The sequence below is a fragment of the Staurois parvus genome, unplaced genomic scaffold (genome assembly GCF_062004578.1).
Source record: "Staurois parvus isolate SC_StPar_1 unplaced genomic scaffold, SC_StPar_1.0 ptg000961l, whole genome shotgun sequence".
NCBI lineage: Eukaryota > Metazoa > Chordata > Amphibia > Anura > Ranidae > Staurois > Staurois parvus.
In genome coordinates this window covers 1,615,374-1,637,646 of record NW_028318757.1, presented here as the reverse complement: position 1 = coordinate 1,637,646, position 22,273 = coordinate 1,615,374, and the positions used below count along the sequence as shown (strand labels likewise).

Genomic DNA, 22,273 nt, shown 5'->3' with positions numbered 1-22,273 from the left:
GATGAAATAAATCCAAATTTTTATGTAATGACGGAGGAGGTCCCCCTCCCAGAGAGCATTGACCCGCGGCTGTGGAGTAATGGCTCTCTGGATGTGGGACAGATAGACTGCACACCGTATAGAGTCACACTGAAACAGGGGACAAGCCCCATCTATCACAAATAATACCCTCTGTCTAAAGAGAAAGAGGAAGGAATGACACCCATCATTACACACTTCCTAGAGAGGGGAATTTTAAGGGAAATAATATCTCCCTACAATACGCCCATAAATCCAGTAAAAAAAAGTGATGGCAGTTATCGTTTTGTCCAGAACCTGCGGGCAATAAATAGCCTAGTGGTTCCCATCGCCCCCCGTGGTGCCTGATGTGCCATCTCTGCTCACGGCCATACCGTCTGATGCTGTGTGTTTTTCAGTATTTGACTTAGCAAATGCATTTTTTAGCGTCCCTGTTGACGCAGAGCACAGCCCAGGGCAGTGATGGCAAACCTTTTTGAGCCTGAGTGCCCAAACTGCAACACAAAACCAACTTTTTTATTTCAAAGTGCCAACACTGGAATTAATCACTTGCCTACAGGGCACTTCTACCCCCTTCCTGCCCAGGACAATTTTCAGCTTTCAGTGCTGTTGCACTTAACAATGACAATTGTGCGGTCATGCAACACTGTAACCATATGCAATTTTTATCATTTTTTCACACAAATAGAGCTTTTTTTGGTGGTATTTAATCACCACTGGGTGTTTTATTTTTTGCACTATAAATGAAAAAAGAGCAAAAAATTAAAAACATAAAAGGTTTCCTTTGCTTCTATTCTAAAATTTTGCAAACAGGTAATATTTCTTCTTTGATGTGCGTTGGTGAGGCTGCACTGATAGGCAGCACTGATGGGCATTGATGAGGCGGCACAGATAGGTAGCACTGATGAGGCGGCACTGGTGAGCATTGATGAGGAGGCACTGATGATGCACTAATATGCAGGAAATGATGGGCACTGATAAGCGGCACTGACTGATAGCACCAACTGGAGGCACTGACAGACGGCACTGACCGGCGGCACTGCTGGGCATCATTGATGGGTGGCGCTGATGGGCAGCACTAATGAGGTGTCACAGATAGGTGGCACTGATATGTGGCACTGATAGGCGACACTGATAATGGGTACTGATAGACAGCACTGATAGGTAGCACTGACTGACATCACTGCTGGGCACTGACTGGCGGCACTGCTGGGCACTGACTGGCACAACCACTGGGCACTGACTGGTGGCATTGACTGGCAGCACTGCTGGGCTGCACTGATGGGCACTGGTGGGTGGCACTGGTGGGCACAGGTGGGTGGCACTGGTGGGCACAGGTGGGTTGGCACAGGTGGGTGGCACTACTGGGCACAGGTAGGTGGCACTTCTGGGCACAGGTGGGCGGCACAGGTGGGCACAGGTGGGTGCATTGCTGGGCACAGGTGGGTGCACTGCTGGGCACAGGTGGGCGCACTGCTGGGCACAGGTGGGTGCATTGCTGGGCACAGGTGGGCGGAACTTGTGTGTGGCACTGCTGAGCACCGATCATCAGGGCACTGATGATCAGTGACCCTGATGATCGGTGCCGTTCCCTGCTCTGACAACTGCCGGTTTTCGGCAGTACTTTTCTCACGATCTGACAGCGCGAGGAAAGTGCAGCCGAGAACCGGCATTTGCATTTCCCGGTGATCAGCGTGTCATTGGACACGGCTGATCACGTGGTAAAAGGCTGCTGTGATTGACCTTTTACCACGTCACGTAATCAGCTGTGTCCGTAGGACAGCTGTGTCCGTAGCAGCGATCACGGAGATCGCCCGGTGCGCACCCCCGGGGGTGCGCAGGAGAGCGCGTTTTTCCTCTTCTTCCTGGCGTGCCCACTGAGATGGCTCTACGTGCCAGCTCTGGCACGCGTGCCATAGGTTCGCCATCACTGCCCTAGGGCATCCTACAACATTGCACACTACACATAATGTAGCTATTTTGCTGAAAAATATACACACTCAGCACATGTCCTCCCAGAGATTGAGCGGCTATGACAGGGGTGGGCAAACTTTTTGACTTGAGGGCCGCAATGGGTTCATATATTGGACCCGGGGGCCGGACCAAGAGTAGATGAATTATGTGTATGTGTCATCCATAGTAAGTATAGTAATATTCCCCCATAGTAAGCATAGTAATTAATCCCCCATATAGTAATTTATCCCCCATAGTAATTCATCCCCCATATAGTAATTCATCCCCCATATAGTAATTCATCCCCCCTATAGTAATTCATCCCCCATAGTAATTCATCCCCCCTATAGTAATTCATCCCCCCTATAGTAATTCATCCCCCATATAGTAATTCATCCCCCATAGTAATTCATCCCCCATATAGTAATTCATCCCCCATAGTAATTCAGCCCCCATATAGTAATTTATCCCCCATAGTAATTCATCCCCCATATAGTAATTCATCCCCCATAGTAATTCATCCCCCATATAGTAATTCATCCCCCATAGTAATTCATCCCCCATATAGTAATTCATCCCCCATAGTAATTCATCCCCCATATTAATTCATCCCCCATATTAATTCATCTCCCCTATAGTAATTCATCCCCCATAGCAATTCATCCCCCATATAGTAATTCATCCCCCCTATAGTAATTCATCCCCCATATAGTAATTCATCCCCCATGTTAATTCATCCCCCATATAGTAATTCATCCCCCATATAGTAATTCAACCCCCATATAGTAATTCATCCCCCGTAGTAATTCATCCCCCATATAGTAATTCATCCCCCATATAGTAATTCATCCCCCATAGTAATTCATCCCCCATATAGTAATTCATCCCCCATAGTAATTCATCCCCCATAGTAATTCATCCCCCATATAGTAATTCATCCCCCATAGTAATTCATCCCCCATATAGTAATACATCCCCCATAGTAATTCATCCCCCATAGTAATTCATCCCCATATAGTAATTCATCCCCCATAGTAATTCATCCCCCATATTAATTCATCCCCCATAGTAATTCATCCCCCATATAGTAATACATCCCCCATAGTAATTCATCCCCCATAGTAATTCATCCCCATATAGTAATTCATCCCCCATAGTAATTCATCCCCCATATAGTAATTCATCCCCCATAGTAATTCATCCCCCATATAGTAATTCATCCCCCATATAGTAATTCATTCCCCATATTAATTCATCCCCCATATTAAGTCCCCAAGTCCCCCCTGTGTCAATTCACTTACCTTTGCTCCGCGCGTTCCTCTCGCCGTGTCCCGCGCCGTTCCGGTGTAGCATGAAAATCTGTCTCCTATGAGGATCTGTCCCCCTCGACGTATCTGCGCATGTGCCAGTTTCAGGCATTAGCAGCCAATCGGCGATCTCCGGCACATGCGCAGATACGTCGAGGGGGACAGATCCTCATAGGAGACAGATTTTCATGCTACACCGGAACGGCGCGGGACACGGCGAGAGGAACGCGCGGAGCAAAGGTAAGTGAATTGACACAGGGGGGACTTGGGGACTTCAGGGCGGACTGTGAGAGGAGCCTAGCTCCGCGGGCCGGATTAAAAGGTCCGCCGGGCCGTATATGGCCCGCGGGCCGTAGTTTGCCCATTGCTGGGCTATGAGGTCATTTTGCTGTCCAATCCTAATCTCACTATTAAATATGCATTAGCCACCTCAGGTCCTGCTCCCATTATTAATGCTCTGTTAGGCTTAAAAGGGGAGGAAGATGAGCCAGTTCCCCGACATGATTCTATTGATCTGATTCACCAGGATACCTCTCCTCGCCCTGACTTGTCCTCTGCCGCGCAGATGCCCAAGATGATTTTGTAGATGGGTCCTGCTCCAGACCCAATGACACCACCTATCATGCAGGTTACGCGGTATGAAAACTGCCTGGTGAAATCATAGAGGGCAAAGCAATTCCCTATCAGTCTGCCCAAGCTGCAGAACTCATAGCACTTACAAGAGCTTGTCAGCTCTTTGCAGGAAAGAATGTAAACATTTACACTGACTCCAAATATGGGTTTGGCGTAGCACATGACTTTGGGGTAATTTGGTCTACGAGAGGATTTGTAGCTGCTGATGGGAAGAGCATTTCACATTCCACGCTAGTAAAGGACCTCCTCCATGCTATCCAACTGCCAAATAAGTTAGCAATCATTCATTGCAAAGCACACACGGGAGAACAAACTGACATTGCAAAAGGAAATGCACTTGCAGATCTAGCGGCAAAACAAGCAGCCAGCACACAAACAGCTGAAATACAAATGCCTATGTTGACCCCAGAGATCACACTTCTGGACAGTACCTTGTTGAGTCTCCAAACATATGCATCAGAACAAGATCTTAATGATTGGGCGGGGGAGGATTTAGAAAAAGGTGAGAAAGGCCTCTTTCTCAAAGAGGGGAAGCCATGCATCCCTGCAGCTAGTGCTCCCCTATTCATAGAACAATATCACGGAATAGGTCATAGGGGCTGGCAAAACACCTGTGAAGTTTTATTACAAGACTTCTACATTGCAGGTCTCCCCAAATTAGTGAAGGCTTTTGTATCCAGATGCATTGTTTGTATCCGTAATAATCCAAACATACCAAATAAGCCTAAGCATGAGCATCTACAATACCCTACCACTCCTTTCACACACCTTCAAATTGATTTCACACACATGCCAAAGATAGGAAGAAGCAAGAATATCTTTTGGTGATTTTAGATGTGTTTTCTAGGTGGGTAGAAGCTTTCAAGACTACAAAGGAAGATGCCCAGACAGTTGTCCGTATCCTCACACAGGAAATGATTCCTAGATGGGGGTGCCCTCTACAGATCAATTCAGACAATGGTCCTGCTTTCACCTCAAACGTTTGTCAGGGACTAGTGAGAGCCCTAAAAATCGAGTGGAAATTCCACATTCCCTATCACCCACAGAGTTCAGGGATTGTAGAAAGAATGAACAGGACTGTAAAAGATAAACCGAGGAAAGCAACTGGGGGTACTTTTGTCGGCTGGACAAAGCTACTTCCAATTGTATTAGCAGAAATCAGGATGACACTGAATAAAATGACGGGATATTCTCCGTTTGAAGTATTGATGGGGAGACGGTTCCCCACCCCGTGGGCTAGAACACCACTATTGCTAGAATCAGGAGATCTAGAGCAGATTAGGGAAGAGTATGTCCGTAAATTGATTGAAACTTTGGATATGGTTGAAAGAAATGTTGCTCGCACCTCTCCTTCTGATTCACAGGTACCAACGCACCCATTCCAGGTCGGGGATCACATGGTGGTTAAACAACTAGCCGAGAACAGAAAATCCGGATACCCATTCGGACCAGAGACCAGAGTGATCGCAGTGACTAGGACTGCTGTCCTAGTAGAAGGTCAGCAAGCCTGGATCCATGCCAGCCGAGTGAAAAGGATCAGAGGAGCTGGTCAGGAAGCTCACGACAAGGAGGTGAAGCAGGTGACAAATCCTCGAAGAGTGAGTCGGTTACAAAGTCTCTGAAGATAAACAAGATGAGCATTCTACTAGCCAAACTAGCAAACTATGGCTTCTGCTGGGATTGATTACATTTTTAGTGTTTACCCCAATATGGATAGTGACTAACTGCATATACTCTCCAGAAGACCTGGGCGCTGTTCAGGTCATATATGGCTATAAGGAGTACCACAGTTATCTAGCCAAATACATAAAGAAGCAAAAGAACTATGTTATAAAAGAGGGGATAAAAATCATATACGTAAATAATGATTTAAGAGGGGATTGAAGGGAAATGTATGTTCCTCGTCCTACATTCTGTTTATTTATATATTCCATTTTGTTTCTCTATTTTATATTTTGTCTAGATAATCAAATGTATAGTTGTGTGTGTGTCAGTTACATGCTATAGAACTGCAGCCACTCATCCTTTTTAAATCTAGCTTTGCTTAAGGCATGAAAAGTAACAAATTATTTCTTTGTACTAACAGCACCTGCTTCTGCTATGATATAGTTAAAAGTTAACCACTTCTGCTTTAAGGGAAAATACTATTGGTTTCTTGTAATTGATTCAAGATCTGTGCGATATGAATTGTGCCAGATGTCACGTACATAGCCTTAACAAATTACTCAGTGAAATTCCATTCTATGTTCTCCTGTTACAACTTACCATATATAAAGGAGGAAATTGTGAATAAAGAATCAGATTGCCCTCTGGAAGACCTGGCGTGCATGTGTATTTTTCTTCCTCCCAGAGAGCAGCCTCATGGATCCAACAGGGGCCTAAACCTGCCAGTGGTCATTAAAGAAAAATCCCTTTCATGACTGGCAGCTGATTTTATTGCAGAGGGGGCAGTAGATCAAGTTCACATGATGGTCAGACTCATGGCCCATTCGGTGCCTTGTGGCCTAAGCACTAGTTGGTGAATAATTCATCCAAATAAGGTCTTTGCTCTATTCCCTTCCTGGGAAAATTGCTTTTTGAGAAGACCCTTGAGGAAGCCATTCACAGGGTTTTGGTAGGAAAGTCGAGGTTGTTACCCCAGGAAAGAAGACCGTGTCAATATTTTCGGGCAAATCAGAGAGAAATAGATCTTTTCAAGGAAGCAAAGTCTTATATACCAGGAAAAGGGATATTTTAGACCCTCTTAAAAGTCCAGACCATCTTCCTTCATGAAAGGAACCAAACCCAAAACAGGACAGCGTTCCAAGAATTTCTGAGGGTGCGCCTTGTCAAGCACCTTGTGTGGGAGCAAGGTTGACCCATTTTGGAGGTGTTTCAGACTAATAGCTTTTGGATATTATTCGCAGAGGATATTGGATCGAATTTACCAAAAGACCGCCAAAAGGTGCACTTCGTGGAGACCAGGTTGTCCTCGTCTCAAGAAAAGGTCAGTTGTGTTCACAAGTATGCAAACGAATTGGCCGCCTCAGGGGCTATTGTTCCAGTTCCATCTCTGGAAAGGGGCTCAGGGTATACTCCCCTTTTTTTCTTGTACCAAAAGATTCAGGAGGATTCAGACCAGTATTAGACCTCAAATTTGTGAATTCCTTCGTAAGGCCTCCTGCTTTCAGAATGGAGACGCGAGAAATGATCATTTCAGTAGTGAGAAAGAACGATTGGTTGGCATCTGTAGACCTGGCGGATGCCTACCTTCATGTACCTGTGGATCTGAGTCATCACTCTTTTCTAAGATTTTCAGTAGAGGGAACTCACTTTCAGTTCCATTGCCTCCCATTTGAATTATGTAAGGCTCTAAGAACATTCTTAAAAGTTCTGTCCGTGGTAATCCCAATTTTGAGAACGAAGGGAATTCAAGTTTGCCACTATTTGGATGATACTCTCATCCTGGGGGCCATGATAGTGGAGAAGCATGTTTCCCTAAACTGCACTACTCTCTGTTTGGTCGGTTAGTCAACAGTTGCAAAAGTTACCTAGAACCTCCTCCTCAGGATTTGGAATATTTAGGAGTCCTCCTTAGAACGGTCTGGCTTGGGTCTTCCTCCCTCAAAGAAAGATCTTAGATATCCAGAGTTGCACGAGGTCAGTAATGCGACGGAAGAGCCTATCAGCAAGGGAATGTATGCAGTTCCTGGGACACTTGTCGTCAACTATTCTGGTCGTCCCATAGCCCAGATGGCATCGGAGGCGCTTCCAGTTTAACTTTCTCGAGCAGTGAGTCTGTCATTCCCTAGTACAGAGAATTCTGATTCCTGCTCCTACTGTTCAGTCTCCAAAAAGGTGGTTGAGGTCAGAGAACTTAGCCCGAGGAGTGCTACTTCAACCACCGGCTGAAGTGATTGTGACGATGGACGCCAGATATCTGGGTTGGGGGGCCCATTGCTTGGGCCACCAGGCGCAGGGTCGGTGGAGAGCGAGTCCTCCCACAACTTCCAACCCACTGGAATCTATGGCAATTGCGAGGACCCTTCATTCTTTTTGCCTGCTGCTGCGGGGAAGGTCTGTGAACAGACAACAAGACGGCGGTAGAATATCCGTCAGGGAGGCACCAAGAGTTTGAGTCTTTTGAGGGTGGCAGCGCAAATTTTTCTTCTGGGCCGAACATCATTTAATGTCCCGGCTAACCTGGCAGGCTCCCAGAACACTACAGCGGATTCATTGAGCAGGAAGTTCTTCAGCCACCACGATTGGTCACTCAACCTTCAATATCTACAGACAATCTTCAGCCAATCGGAGGTAGATTTGATGGCCTCAGCAGTGAACACCAGGCTTCCTTGGTGTCATCTTGTGTTATTGAGATCAGCAAGGTCTCAATAGGTCAAGACGTCCTGTGGAACACTTGGGGCTTTCGCCTAGTGTATGTGTTTCTGCCCATTCCTCTAATTCTACGGGTGCTACTGAAGATTCAATGAGAGAAGGTCAAAGCTACAACAATCCTTCCATTCTGGCCAAGAAGGACTTGATTCCTGTTAGTTTGGAGAATGAGACTAGGGGATCCTATTCACCTGTCACATTGACAGGATTTGTTGATGCAGAACAGAAGATGTCATCCTCCATGCATCAGTGAACTGAACCTCACGGACAGGGAGTTGAGAGGGGACAATTGAAAGAAATGTGTATTTTAGGTAATTGACACCTTGTTACAATCTAGAACGCAATCTACAAACTACACGTACTGACGTGTCTGGAACATGTTTCAGGAATTTGCCGTGAAAAATGGTTGGAATTCTCTCACTCCTTCTAATGTATTAGATTTTCTCCAGAAGGGGGCTGGATAAGGGTCTGGCCTACAAGTCTTTGAAGGTTCAGGTATTTGTTTTGACAGCCTTGGCACAGAAAAGGTGGACTTTGCATCCACTGGTGATTAAATCTGTCCTTTAGTGAAGATGTCCCCAACTGGGACTTGTCATAAGTCCTGAAGGCCTTGTTGCTAGCTCCTTTTGACCTTCCGGCCTCCTGCTCAATATATTCCAATATTCCTAGTAGCTGTGGCATCAAAAAAATGGTATCAGAATTATGAGCCTTTTCGGTCAAGGAGCCAAAATGTTTAATCCTTGAAGACAGTGTGGATCTTAGGCCAGTACCGTCTTTTTTCTGAAGGTTTCCACGTCCTTCCACTTCAGTTGGGAATCTGTGTTTACAACCTTTACTTTACTTCTGAAGAGACAGAAGAAGAATGTAGAAGTTTGGTTGCCTCTCTTTTAACCTACTCAGAGCGGACTAAGGATGTCCAGAAAGTTGACAATCTCTTCACCTATCCTTCAGAACCGAGAAGGGGAAAGGCCTTGCACCCCCCAAGGATCATATCAGTATACACTGTGAAGACAATTCAGCTGGTTTATACAGTCTTGAATTTGCCTCCTCCAGAGGAAGTTAGGGCACCTTCTACTAGAGCAGTGTTTCTCAACTCCAGTCCTCATGGACCCCCAACAGGTCATGTTTTCAGGATTTCCATTATTTTACACAGGTGATTTGATCAGTTTCACTGCCATAGTAATTACCACAGCTGTTTCATCTGAGGGAAATCCTGAAAACATGACCTGTTGGGGGTCCATGAGGACTGGAGTCGAGAAACACTGTACTAGAGGCATGGCGGTTTCTTGGGCTTCTTATGCAAAGGTCTCGGCTGAGGTGGTGTGCAAGGTGGCAAGTTCGAGCACTATTACTACTTTCATGCACCATTATAGGATGAATGTATACTGGGGTGTTCCGAATGCTTTGGGGCCTCAGTCATTTCTGCAGTTGTGAATCATTAAATATTTTTATTGTCATTGGCATGGTTTCTGGTCCTAGTCTCGTTTGTTCCCTCCCATTGTTTACTTTGTCATTGCTTGCTCCCTTAGTTGGCTGACATGAGGAACTGCAGGAATGTGGAAAATTGTTATCATACGTAACAGAATTTTCTTTTCCTGGATCCTCCTCACATCAACCTGACTCTCCCACCATTCGTCAAACATTTACTATATAAACTGAAAAATGTTTGAGGATTTTGCTTTCCTTTGAATCACTTAATTAATATTTAGTTGTATAACCACTGTTTCTGAGAACTGCTGTACATCTGTGTTGCATGGAGTCAACCAACTTCTGGCACCTGTGAACAGGTATTCCAGCCCAGGATGATTGGACTACATTCCACAGTTCTTCTCTATTTCTTAGTTTTGCCTCAGAAACTGCATTTTTGATGTCACCCCACAAGTTCTCTATTGGATTAAGATCCGGGGATTTGGCTTGCCACTCCATAACGTCAATCTTGTTGGTCTGGAACCAAGATGTTGCACGTTTACTGGTGTGTTTGGGGTCGTTGTCTTGTTGGAACACCGATTTCAAGGGCATTTCCTCTTCAGCATAAGGCCGCATGACCTCTTTAAGTATCTGATGTATTCAAACTGATCCATGATCCCTGGTATGCGATAAATAGGCCCAACACCGTAGTATGAGAAACATCCCCATATCATGATGCTTGTGCAACCATGCTTCACTGTCTTCACAGTGTACTGTGGCTTGAATTCAGTGTTTGGGGGTTGTCTGACAAACTGTCTCCGGCCACTAGACCCAAAAAGAACAATCTTACTTTCATCAGTCCACAAAATGTTGCGCCATTTCTCTTTAGGCCAGTCAATGTGCTCTTTGGCAAATTGGAACCTCTTCAGCACATGTCTTTTTTTCAACAGGGGACTTTGCGGGGGCTTCTTGCAGATAGCTTGGCGTCTTCTAATTGTAACAGTACTCACAGGTAACTTTAGACCTTCTTTGATTTTCCTGGAGCTGATTGTTGGCTGAGTCCTTGCCATTTTGGCTATTCTTCTATCCATTCGAATGGTAGTTTTTCGCTTTCTTCCACGTCTTTCAAATTTTGGTTGCCATTTTAAAGCATTTGCGATCATTTTAGCTGAGCAGCCTATCATTTTCTGCACTTCTTTATATGTTTCCCCCTCTCCAATCAACTTTTTAATCAAGGTACGCTGTTCTTCTGAACAATGTTTGGAACGACCCATTTTCCCCAGAATTTCAGAGAGAAATGCACTGTAACCAGCATGTACATTTGCTGCCTTCCTTCCTTAAATAAGGGCAATAATTGCCACCTGTTCATTCAAAGAATGAATGACCTCACTAATAGAACTCCACACTGCTATTATTTTGAACATGCCCCTTTCAATTAGTGATTCAATTACACAGAATCAGCAGCATGCATGTCACGACTGTTGGGTCTGTTGGATTTCTATTACTCTACTACACCTGCTAGTAAATTATTTGCCATGTAGAAATATAATTTCTATCAAAAACAATGATTGATTAGGTTAGTGATGTCTGACTGCTATTATTTTGAACACAACTGTACATACATACACACACACACACACACACACAGTTGTGCTCAAAAGTTTGTGCTCAACAGTTTGCATACCCTGGCAGAAATTGTGAAATTTTGGCATAGATATTGAAAATATGACTGATCATGCCAAAAATATGCTCTTTTATTGAAGGATGATGATCATATGAAGCCATTTATTATCAAATAGTTGCTTGGTCCTATTTAAATCATAATGATAACAGAAATCACCCAAATTGCCATGATCATAAGTTTACATACCCTGGAATGTTTGGCCTTTGTACAGACACACAAGGTGACACACATGAGTTAAAATACCAATTAGAGGTTAATGTCCCACATCTGTGGCTTTTTAAATTGCAATTAGTGTCAGTGTATAAATAGTCAATGAGTTTGTTAGCTCTTACGTGGAAGCACTGACTAGGCTAGATACTGAGCCATGGGGATCAAAAAAGAACTGTCAAAAGTCCTGCGTAACAAGGTAATGGAACTTTATAAAGATGGAAAAGGACATAAAAAGATGTCCAAAGCCTTGAACATGCCAATCAATACTGTTAAGTGGAAGAAGTGGAAAGTTCGGGGATCTCTTGATACCAATGAAAGTACAGGTAGACCAAGAAAGATTGCAGCCAAAACCGCCAGAAGAATTGTTCGGATACAAAGGGAAACCCATAGGTAACCACAAGAAAAATACAGCCAGCTCTGGAAAAAGACAGTGTGGTTGTTTTGAAGGAGCACAATATGATGACACTTGAACAAAAATTAGCTGCATGGTTGAGGTGCCAGAAAGAAGCCTTACTGAATTGTTATTAGTAAGTGCATATATGTGGGGGGCCTTGAAAAAAAAAATTTTTTTTTTTTGGGGGGGGGGGGGGGTTATATGCTTGGGTGTAACTTTCGTTTAGAAAAAAAAATTTTTTTACTTAACTTTTTTATGTGATGATTTTCTGGTGACAGGTTCTCTTTTTGAGACATCCAGGGTCTATAAGACCCTGCATGTCTCCCCTATACTACACTGAATGTAAAGCAGTGCACATCGCACCGCATTACATTGTTTCCCGTCCTTGATGGCTAGGAATCTGTCAATGGGGACCCAGAAGTGACATCACATCACTTCCGGGTCAGGACAAGAAGGGGAGGGGAGCGGATGTGTCCGCTCTCCTCCTTCCCCTATACCGGCATCCCGCCTCCACCCACTGAACCAGTCCCGGGCCCACAGATGGGCAAGTGGAGCCCGGGACATATAACGGGCGGGGGAGGGGAGGCGGCTGGCACTGTGGACTGTGTGGAAGCAATCGGGCGGTAACTCTGCCGCCCGAATGCTTCCACCTGACAGGTTAGCCCTGTTGCTTTCCTGTAGCAGGGCTAAAGGTAAATAAAAAACTACTTGCCTGGCGCCCGAAACCCCATGTCCCAGGCATCAGGCGATATAAAAGAACATCCCTGATATATATTGTTTTTTTTTTTTCTTTTGATCATGGTTGATAATCAGAACTGGCGCTACTACTTTCATTTGTATGCTAACAAACATGTTTATACTTACCTGTAATTACAGTACACAGAGCGGCCCTGAGCCTCCTTTTCTCAGGTCCCTTGACGGCACTTCTGGCTCCTCCTTTCTGACAAGCACCTCCATAGGAAGCTGCTTCCTATGAAACACTTGTTTGGGCTTGCTCCCGAGCCCCAGGGCCTGCGACTATAGACAAAGACAGCAGGGCTTGGCCCAAACCCCCCTATTCCCTCGTCACTGGCTTTGACATTGGCTCTGCTGCCCCAGCAAAGCCTGTGAGACTGGGGATTGAGGGGAGAGAAAAGCTGTATACAGGTACTCAGGTAAACATGAGGGGAGATTCTTTACACTAAGGTAAAAAATGTTTAGACTTTATAACCACTTTAACCACTTGCCTACTGAGCACTTTTACCCCCTTCCTGCCCAGGCCAATTTTCAGCTTTCGGTGCTATCACATTTTGAATGATAATTGCTTGGCCATGCAACACCCAAAAAATTTTTTTATTATTTTGTTTGAGACAGACAGAGCTTTCTTTTGGTGGTATTTAATTGCCACTGGGTTTTTTATTTTTTGCTAAACAAACTAAAAAAACTGAACATTTTGGAAAAAAAAAAAGTTTTAGTTTCTGTTAAAAAAAATGTTGTACCCAAGTAATTTCTCTCCTTCACTGATGTGCGTTAATCAGGCTGCAGTGATGGTCACTGATAGGCGGCAATGATGGGCATTGATCGGTGGCACTGATCGGCACTGATAGGCATCACTGATGGGCACTGAAATGGGCACTCATATGGCATTGATAGGTGGCACTGATAGGAACTATTAGGTAGCACTGAAAGGCAGCTCTGATGGGCACTGACATTTGGCATTAATGGGAACTGACAGGCAGCAATTATGGGCACTGAAAGAATGCCCTGATTATCAGTGTAGATGTCCCCTCTGAGAAATGCTGCTTACCGGTTCTCCTCTCCTCACATGCTGTCAGCATGAGGAAAGGAGAGCCGATAACCAGCATTTTCTATTTACATGTGATCAGCTGTGACTGGACACAGCTGATCACATGAAAGAGCAGCTCTTTACTGCAATCGGTGATCCGCTGTGTCCCAGGGACACCGCACATAACCGATCGCCACGCACACCCGTCATTTCCTTATATGGCGGGCTGAAGGTGGTTAAAGTCCTCTACACTGGATCTTTTTGGAAGGAGCTAGCATAAAAAAAAAATTTAATTTTGGTGTGTAATTACAAGTGTCTGTGTTTACATGCATATGGAGTGTATGTGCGTAAACTCATTCTAATTGCTAGAATACTAATTTTGTCTAGCCACTAGAATGACTATACCTGCATGAGCGTGCATTTATATGCGTTTAAGCATGTTAACACGCACATGTGCATAAATTTTGCCAGTATACTCCTCTCCGAACACAGGTTTAGAGCACTTTTTATTATGCCCCTGAATGCAGGTACAAAATACAAATCTAAACACCATGATGTGCATGCACACTTTGGCTGAAACTCAGAGGCATATATAAATAATGCCTCTAAGGACTTGTTCACACAAGCAGCCAGTGGCAGTAAAAGCAAGCAGCTGACACAGTTTCATTGCGACACCAAACAGCCCCCTAAATAAAACCGCTCAAGGCTGTACCCCTAGTTATATGGTATGTCATATTTGGCAGGCGGTAATGCCACCGGAATGCGCCTCAAATGCTGTGCAAGCAGTGGGTCACGATTTTGAGAGTTAAAGCAGGCGATGGGGAGGTAACATATCACCTTCTCACCACTTGCCAAATGTGCTCTGAAAATCAATCCACTGTGGATTACAGAACAAGCTCTAAAACCAGACATTTTTCTGCCCCGGTGCATAAGGCCTTATATTGGAAATAAACCTAACATTTTAAAAACTGTGAGCAGACAGCCCTTTCTTGCAGAAGAGATATGCTATGTCTATTTTTCAATAAGACACACTTAAAGGATAAGTTCACCTTTGAGAACATGTTACATGTTCCATCCGTTTTTAGGGTGGAACATCTAACATGAAAGAAAACACTGTGTCTAAAACATAAGTCCAGAGTGCAGGCGTGAACGAGATCTCAAATGATCTTCTGGTATCCAAAAGACACAGATTGTGGATAAGGTGAGACAATTAAAGTGTAGACTGCGCACTCACCATATACGCAACCTTTTTGCGCATTTGTATGATATAATAAGGACATCAGACTTCAGACATCTCATCAAAAAGGTCTGGTCAGATCTGGTCAATGCCTCCTTCGCTATCCCACGGTTTGCACTTAGCCTTCCCAAATGGTAACCACTCTGCGGATGTACCTGGCTCCCACAGGAGCTCAGAAAGAAACAACAGAGGAGGCCAGTAGTGCAATATTGCCTTAGGATGTTTATTCCACACAATGGGTATGTATACAGCAAGAAAGCAAATAAAATAGATTACTGACCGATTGCAAGCTGCTGCCGGGACCCCTTGTGGTGCCGGCGGTAAGGCGTCAAAACAGCTACAGCCCGACCCCTTTAGGGTTCAAGGGGTCAGGGGTCTGACACAAGGGGTCCCAGACCTTTTTGATGAGATGTCTGAAGTCTGATGTCCTTATTATATCATACAAATGCACAAAAAGGTTGCGTATCTGGGGAGTGCGCAATCTACACTTTAATTGTCTCACCTTATCCACAATCTGTGTCTTTTGGATACCAGAAGATCATTTGAGATCTCAATCACGCCTGCACTCTGGACTTATCTTTTAGACACAGTGTTTTCTTTCACGTTTATATTGGTCACATATTCTAGTGGCACATACATAGATGCACAGTGTCACTTTATATATTTGTGTGCACTTTCTTACATGTTTATATATGTATTTATTTATTGGTTTTAACAGCGCTGCACGTTTATGTTTTTTATCTGTTTTAGAGGTCTTATATGGTGCCTTTTGTGTACAGCTGCTGTAATCTGGGAATTGATAGACTGGAAGGCGCTCACTTACTTTATATGTTTTTGGAACATCTAACATGTTCCCACTGCCGCAGCAGCTGCCCTCTCTCCCTGTGATAGCAGTATGGAGAGAAGTTCTCCATACCAGCTGTCACTTTTTGACAACAGCGTGGCCATGCAGGGCTACGCCCACATAGATGCATCATTCATTCACAGAGTTCTGTTTATTGAATGAACTAAAAGTACTGACATCCTTTGTGGATGTCAGCTTGTAGTTCTCAATGAACTACCATAGCGCTGTGGTATTTCATTGAGTATTCCTGTCAGTGTAAAACTGTCTGCCCATATGAGCTACGAGCACACAGATTACACTGACAGTCTACTGGAGACCTGCATGGCACCAGCGATCTGCTGATCGCTGATGCAATGCTTTTATAGGCTCAAAAAAGAAGAAGTAAATGCACATTTTTTTTACCTGCAAAAAAATTGGTATTTATTTAAATGAACTAACCGTCTCTGCTTGCGGTTTTCTAATGAATGAACACTGAGCTGTGCATTCCCAGCTCATCGTGCATTCCCGCCACACTCCAGTTTTGTCGGAATGACTAACTCCCGTGTTCATGTGTGGGATGATATCAACCCCAGCTGGCCAATCAAGAGGCTGAAAACCCAGAACCTGGAAGTAGCCTGGGGAGAAGATATAACCATAGCATCGCTGGTAGTTGAAGGTAAGTATTTTGCTAAGTTTATTTCCACTTTAAAGCTAAAAAATGCTGACAATTTAATATTACTTTAAGGACCAGTTCACACCACATGCAGTCCACTGCGTTTTTTTCTGCATCAAAAAATGCATTGATAGTAGGTTACATGGTTTCCAAAGGCAAAGTTCACACCAGTCCAGCCAATTCCAGTTTCAGAAAAAAAAAAAGTAGAACATGCTGCATGTTTCAGCACTAAACTGTACTGGAACGTAATAAAACGCATCAGAACGCACGTGTCCTTATTTAAGTTGAAGAAAAAGGACAAAAATGAACCAGAACGCATCAAAAACGTGCATAAAGAAACACATCTGGACTGCGTTTCAATGGTGTGAATTGGACCTTAACCACTTCCTGACCACCCTATCGCAGAAATACTGCTACAGGATGGCACGGGTGCACAAAATCACGCTTATATACGCAATTTTGCATTTCCGGGTAGGGGGTGTGCGCACCCTATCTGAGCCGCCATTCGTGGCCGCGGCTGTCAATCACTGGGTCCTGGCCGGTGATTACTCGCCGGCGCCTGGTGATTGCCGAGCATCTCCAACGGGGAGGAGAACTGTTTGTAAACAAAACAGTTCTCCTCCCTGTCAGCTCGGCCACACTGTTTTGGATGCTGGACATGCACTATACAATTTTCTTGAGAATATTGCGTTAGATTTACCAAAAACCATATAATATGAAGTCAAACCTAAACAACATTTTCAATTGTATTCAATTAGGCAGGCCCTTGCACTACATAGTTAAAGGTAAATCTAAAGGAAATTTGGCAGAAACTGGACAGAAATTTGTAAGAAAATTGTATAGTGTATGGCCAGCCTTAGAGCTGATATGAGGCAGCTACACCATCACAGCAATGCCACGGCATAGAGGTGAGTATGAATCCCCAAAGGGGAATGGTAAAAATGCAGTTCAGCTGCCTATATTTGCCACCTCCTGGCAGTAGGTGTAAACAGGCCTAAAGCTAAGCTTCAGCTTTCACAACAGGGAGATTTCACAAGTAGAGATTCACTTGAATCTAACAAATGAAAAGTGAGGGTAGTGTCAATGCCAGTCGTCATATGTGGAAGTTGTCTGGCCAGGACCACTCACCCGAGCAGCTTTGGACGAGTAAGGATCCTCAAAGAGAGCCCACGTACGAGTCTTCCAGCGAACACTGGACCTGGCTGTCGTCTCTTCTATGCACAATAACTCTGGAGTTGAATTTTTCTCATCATCCTCATCCTCGGGCCCAACGTTTTCAAAAATATCCAGAGCCTCTTCCGCTTCCCGATGCTGGCGGTATGTCATCCAACAACACGGCTCCACATCTGTTTCATCGATGCCCCAAAACGCCAACTCCTCCTCAAAGAGCGGTCCGCAGATATCGGCCGGGCAGTGCAGCTTGCCTGTGCGGTAGTAATTGAGAACATAGGAGAAGATGCCAGGGTGCCTGTCGAAGAAATACTCATTGTGCTGCGTGTCGAAATCCAAGTGACTGGAGGTGTCGGGGTCAGCCAGCCATGCCAAGCGAGTCCCAGGCAGTGTCCTGAGCGTACTCCTGTAGGTCTCATGCCTGGTGCCTCCAACATTGATGGTGATCTTCCCCGAGTCATCGCCCTTTGCCATCTCTTCCTTCAGACATGTTTTGGAGGGTGGTTTGTTCCCAGACTTTCGTCCCCGGTAAGATGACACACACACCGAACTAATCATAGATTTCCTCGGCTACAACGCCCTCTCGATGGCTCTGGGAAGAGATGATAGAGAGCCCCAAGCGTCCTTCCAACAGGTGCGAGAGAGGAAGAGACAGACGGCCGGAGCTGAGTGCAGGAAGAGGGAGTGACTGATGATGAGGATGAATCTTCCTCTGCAAGTGGCGAATTGGCTCAGCAATCAGGGACATCTAAGAAAAAAAAACGAGCGCTGCGAAAGGCACCTCCTTGTGCAGGTGATAGAAAAGCCAGACCCTCAACTTACAAGTCAATGGCAGAAAGTCAGTGGTGTGTGTTTATAGCTTCTGTGCAACAAGCAGGAGATCGCGCCGCTCTATTAGGCACTTTAATACTTCCCACACAAACGTGTAAACCTGTTTCCTCCCAGGCAGTGCGTAGGCCTTTCTATTCACAAGTACTGCACATTATCGAACTTCCCTACATCCCAACACACGATGCTGCTGGCTATTACTTGGGCTGTACACACTGAATATGGAGTGCTGTGATCAAAGTCAGCTACAGCGCTACTGGTGAGGAGCAGATGTTCAACAGCAGCCACGATTCCTGGGTCGCCCTGTCAATGTCAACCTTTGCCAGTAATGGAGAGTTGTCATTCAGACAGACATGGCTTACTCAGTTCACAATCTAGCAGGTGGAGGCAGTCCTTCTCTCTATAGACCTTTCTGTCTGTGACAATGCTTCTATCAGCCAGAGAATCTCTTTCCTGTCTTATATAGCAGCTCGTTCCCTTGGCAATGGAAGGACCAGAGCAATACTGCAAGGGCAAGCAATATGTGCAAATCAATACATTCATGTCATAATAGACTGACAGGTCTTCAGGTGTGAAGCTTTTAAAGAGGAAACTGGTTAAAAGATGATCCTTGAAGGGCAAGAATACAATTGGAGTGGAGTGGTAAAGCATAAAAGAGGGATAGCACAGGCTTCCATTAAGTTTCATAAAAATTAACTGCGGTTGTAAATTTGTTTTTAAACTCTTGGTCAGTGTATGGTACAGGAGTGTGGAAATTTTTGAAAAACTACTTGTCCAGAGAATAAAGGTGAGAATACACGATTAGAAAATCGACCGATCGGTCATCCAACGACCAAGAGGCGTTCATTGGTCAAAATCATGGCACACATTAACCAACCTAAGAAAATTGTTCGTCGGGCAATACGTAGTGTTGACATCTTCCGTACAAGTGGAAGTGATGTGGTGTGCGTGTGACCTTGTAGCCACGCCCTTCCGGCCAGAATGAGCGATATACACAATTAACAGCAATAAGTATAATATCGTTTATTACATTACCTATATACATAAATAGTGATACATAAAAATATAATCTGCATCATTCTGATTTCATTATCTCATTAGGCCAATCTACTTTTAACATGTGGATTTTTTGTTCGTGTTTACAAAGTTTCCTTGGACATAAACATCCGGGTCATCTTCTGTTTCTACTCATGCGTGATAGCGCTTGATAGATTTTTTTGCTGTCCAGTGCATTTTTTTTTTCTGAATCAAAAATGCATGCACAGTATTTTCCATGTAGTCCAATGGCCCTAGATCACATTAGTGCAGTCAGTTTCCAGTGCAGAAAAAGAAATAGATTCATGCTTAATTTTTTTTAACCAAAACTATATTTAAATCTGAGGTGCTTTAAAAAATGTCTGGGGCTTTTAAAAATAAAAGGGGCTTTTAAAAATAAAAGGGGCTTTATGCTTAACCTCTTGCCGACCAGCCACAGTACTTATACTGCATCACGGCGGCATTGCTGCACAAAATCACGTGTATATACGTAATTTTGCAATTCTGAGTAGGGGGCGCGTGACCACCCTACCCGCTTCGCCGATCGCGGTCGTGAGTGTTAATCACCAGGTCCTGAGCCGGAGCTCAGTGATTACCGGCAAACACCGATAGGGAGGAGGGCTGCATTGTTTACAATGCAGCTCTCCTCCCTGTCAGTTTGGGCACACTGCTCGGGATGGCTGAACACAGCCGTCCCAATCAGTGTGCGTACAGTGAAGCACACACCCCCCAACCCTAGTAAAACACTCCCATCACACAGTTAACCCTTTGATTGACTGCAAATGTTAACCCCTTCCTGCCCAGTGCCATTAGTACAGTGTCAATGCTTTTTTTTTGTGCACTGATCACTGTATTGGTGTCACTGGGTATGTCAGTGACCCCAAGTCAGTTCCCCCCCAGTGTCAGAATGTCCGCCGCAGTCCTGCCATAAGTTGTTGATCGCCGCCATAAGTTGCTCATCGCTGCCATAAGTCGCTGATTGCTGCCATTATTAGTATTTAAAAAAAAAAAATCCCAGTGTATATATACCTCCATTTGTAGACGCTATAACTTTCACGTAAACCAATTAATTTACACGTATTGGGATTTTGTTTTAGCAAAGACGTGTCATAGAATACATTTTGACCTAAATTTATGAATAAATTTGATTTTTAAATTTTTTTACTGGACATATTTTTATAGCAAAAAGTCAAAAATATTGTGTTTTTCTCAAAATTGTCAGTCCTTTTTTTTATAGCAAAAAAATAAAAACGCACAGGCGAATAAATACCACCAAAAGAAAGCTCAATTCGTGGGGAAAAAAGGACAATTTCATTTGGGTGCAGCATTGCATGACCGCACAATTGTCAGTTGAAGTAACACAAACCGCTTCCTGACGGCCTATAGCAGAAACACTGCTACAGGGCGGCACGGGTGTGCAAAATCGCATGTATATAGGTGATTCGCACTCCTGTGGTTTTCACGCCCCTCCCAGATAGCGCCAGATTGCCGGTCAGTACACCAGTCATCACATTTAACCCTTTGATTGCCAGGAACACGCTCATACACAATAAACCTTCATTGCTAGTATAGTGTCTGAACGGATCAATATCTTTGATCAGATCAGCACTATACCAGTGTTCAAATTAGTATAGTGTCCCCAAAAAACAGCGTTGGCAGGATCAGCCCCTGCACCTGCATTTAGCCCCTACGCTTACCCCCTCCCCGAGCAAGTGCAGTGTCAGTAGGTCACTGTCACTTGATTCATTGCTCACAAAACCGCAGTGTTCGCAGAATCAGCACCAGTACTTCCCCCCATTCACTGCCCAACCCAGAATTCAGGTGGAAACAGCAAATTTAACTACTCCCCTTGATTTTTTGGAGCTGTTTTTCACGGAAGATCTGTATGCATTGGTTGTTGATCAAAGCAATTTTTATGCACAAAAATTTATTGCCGCCAACCCAAATTTAAACCTTGCCAGACCATTCGCATGGAAACCCATTACGGTTTAAATTTTTTGGGGGGCCTAACCCTGAACATGGGCATTACTAAAAAAAATAATTGTGGTTGTATTGGTCCACAGACCTGATTCATCATATGCCCGTGTTCTCTGCTGCCATGGCCAGGCATAGATATGAGAGTATAATGTGTTTTATGCATTTCAATGACAATACACTCTGTTGTTCTCGGGGTGACCCTGAATTTGACCGGCTCCACAAAATGCGGCCCTTTGTAAATCACCTTAACCAAAAATTTGCAGATGTCTATACTCCCCAGCAAAAAAACTGCGTTAATGAGTCCCTCATTAATTTTTCTGGCCACCTTGCATTCAAACAATTTCTCCCCAGCAAGCTTGCCAGATATGGGGTCAAGATGTATAAGACCTGTTAGAGGGCAACAGGCTATACATATTGTAACAATCATGCACACGGAGAGGTGCGGTTCTCCAATTTGCTCCAAACTTTTGCATTTGGTATTTCTCTTAAACTCCTATGCAACCACCTGAGAGGGGAGGTGTAGCAATCGTGCACACCAGAGGCAGGCACGGCCCTCACTGTGTTAAGATTCTTTATGTATCCCCTTATTCCCTCTCCCTCAGGAATGCGTTCAGTGTACATTGCTCAGTGGCTGTCTATGAAATCCTTTTCCCAAATAAGGCAATTGGCTTGCTGTTGTAAGAAGATACCAGTTGATTTTGGGTAGAAAAGAGGCTGTTGTTTAGTGTGTAGAGAGAGAAGTGAGGGTCTTCTGCGTTTTAACATCTAGCAGACCGAGAGAAAGGAGA

The 22,273-nt window shown here is 44.4% G+C and overlaps 1 protein-coding gene across 1 annotated transcript in view; it reads right to left on the bottom strand.

Moving 5' to 3' along the window:
- The window catches only part of KCNC4 (potassium voltage-gated channel subfamily C member 4), a 236,089-nt gene extending 217,571 nt beyond the window's left edge, over nt 1-18,518 (bottom strand). The window contains exon 1 of the mRNA XM_089657077.1: nt 17,604-18,518. Within this exon, the coding sequence (XP_089513203.1) occupies nt 17,604-18,203 (600 nt within the window). The 5' untranslated portion in view covers nt 18,204-18,518. The remainder of the gene's footprint in view (nt 1-17,603) is intronic.
- Nucleotides 18,519-22,273: the final 3,755 nt, after the last annotated feature.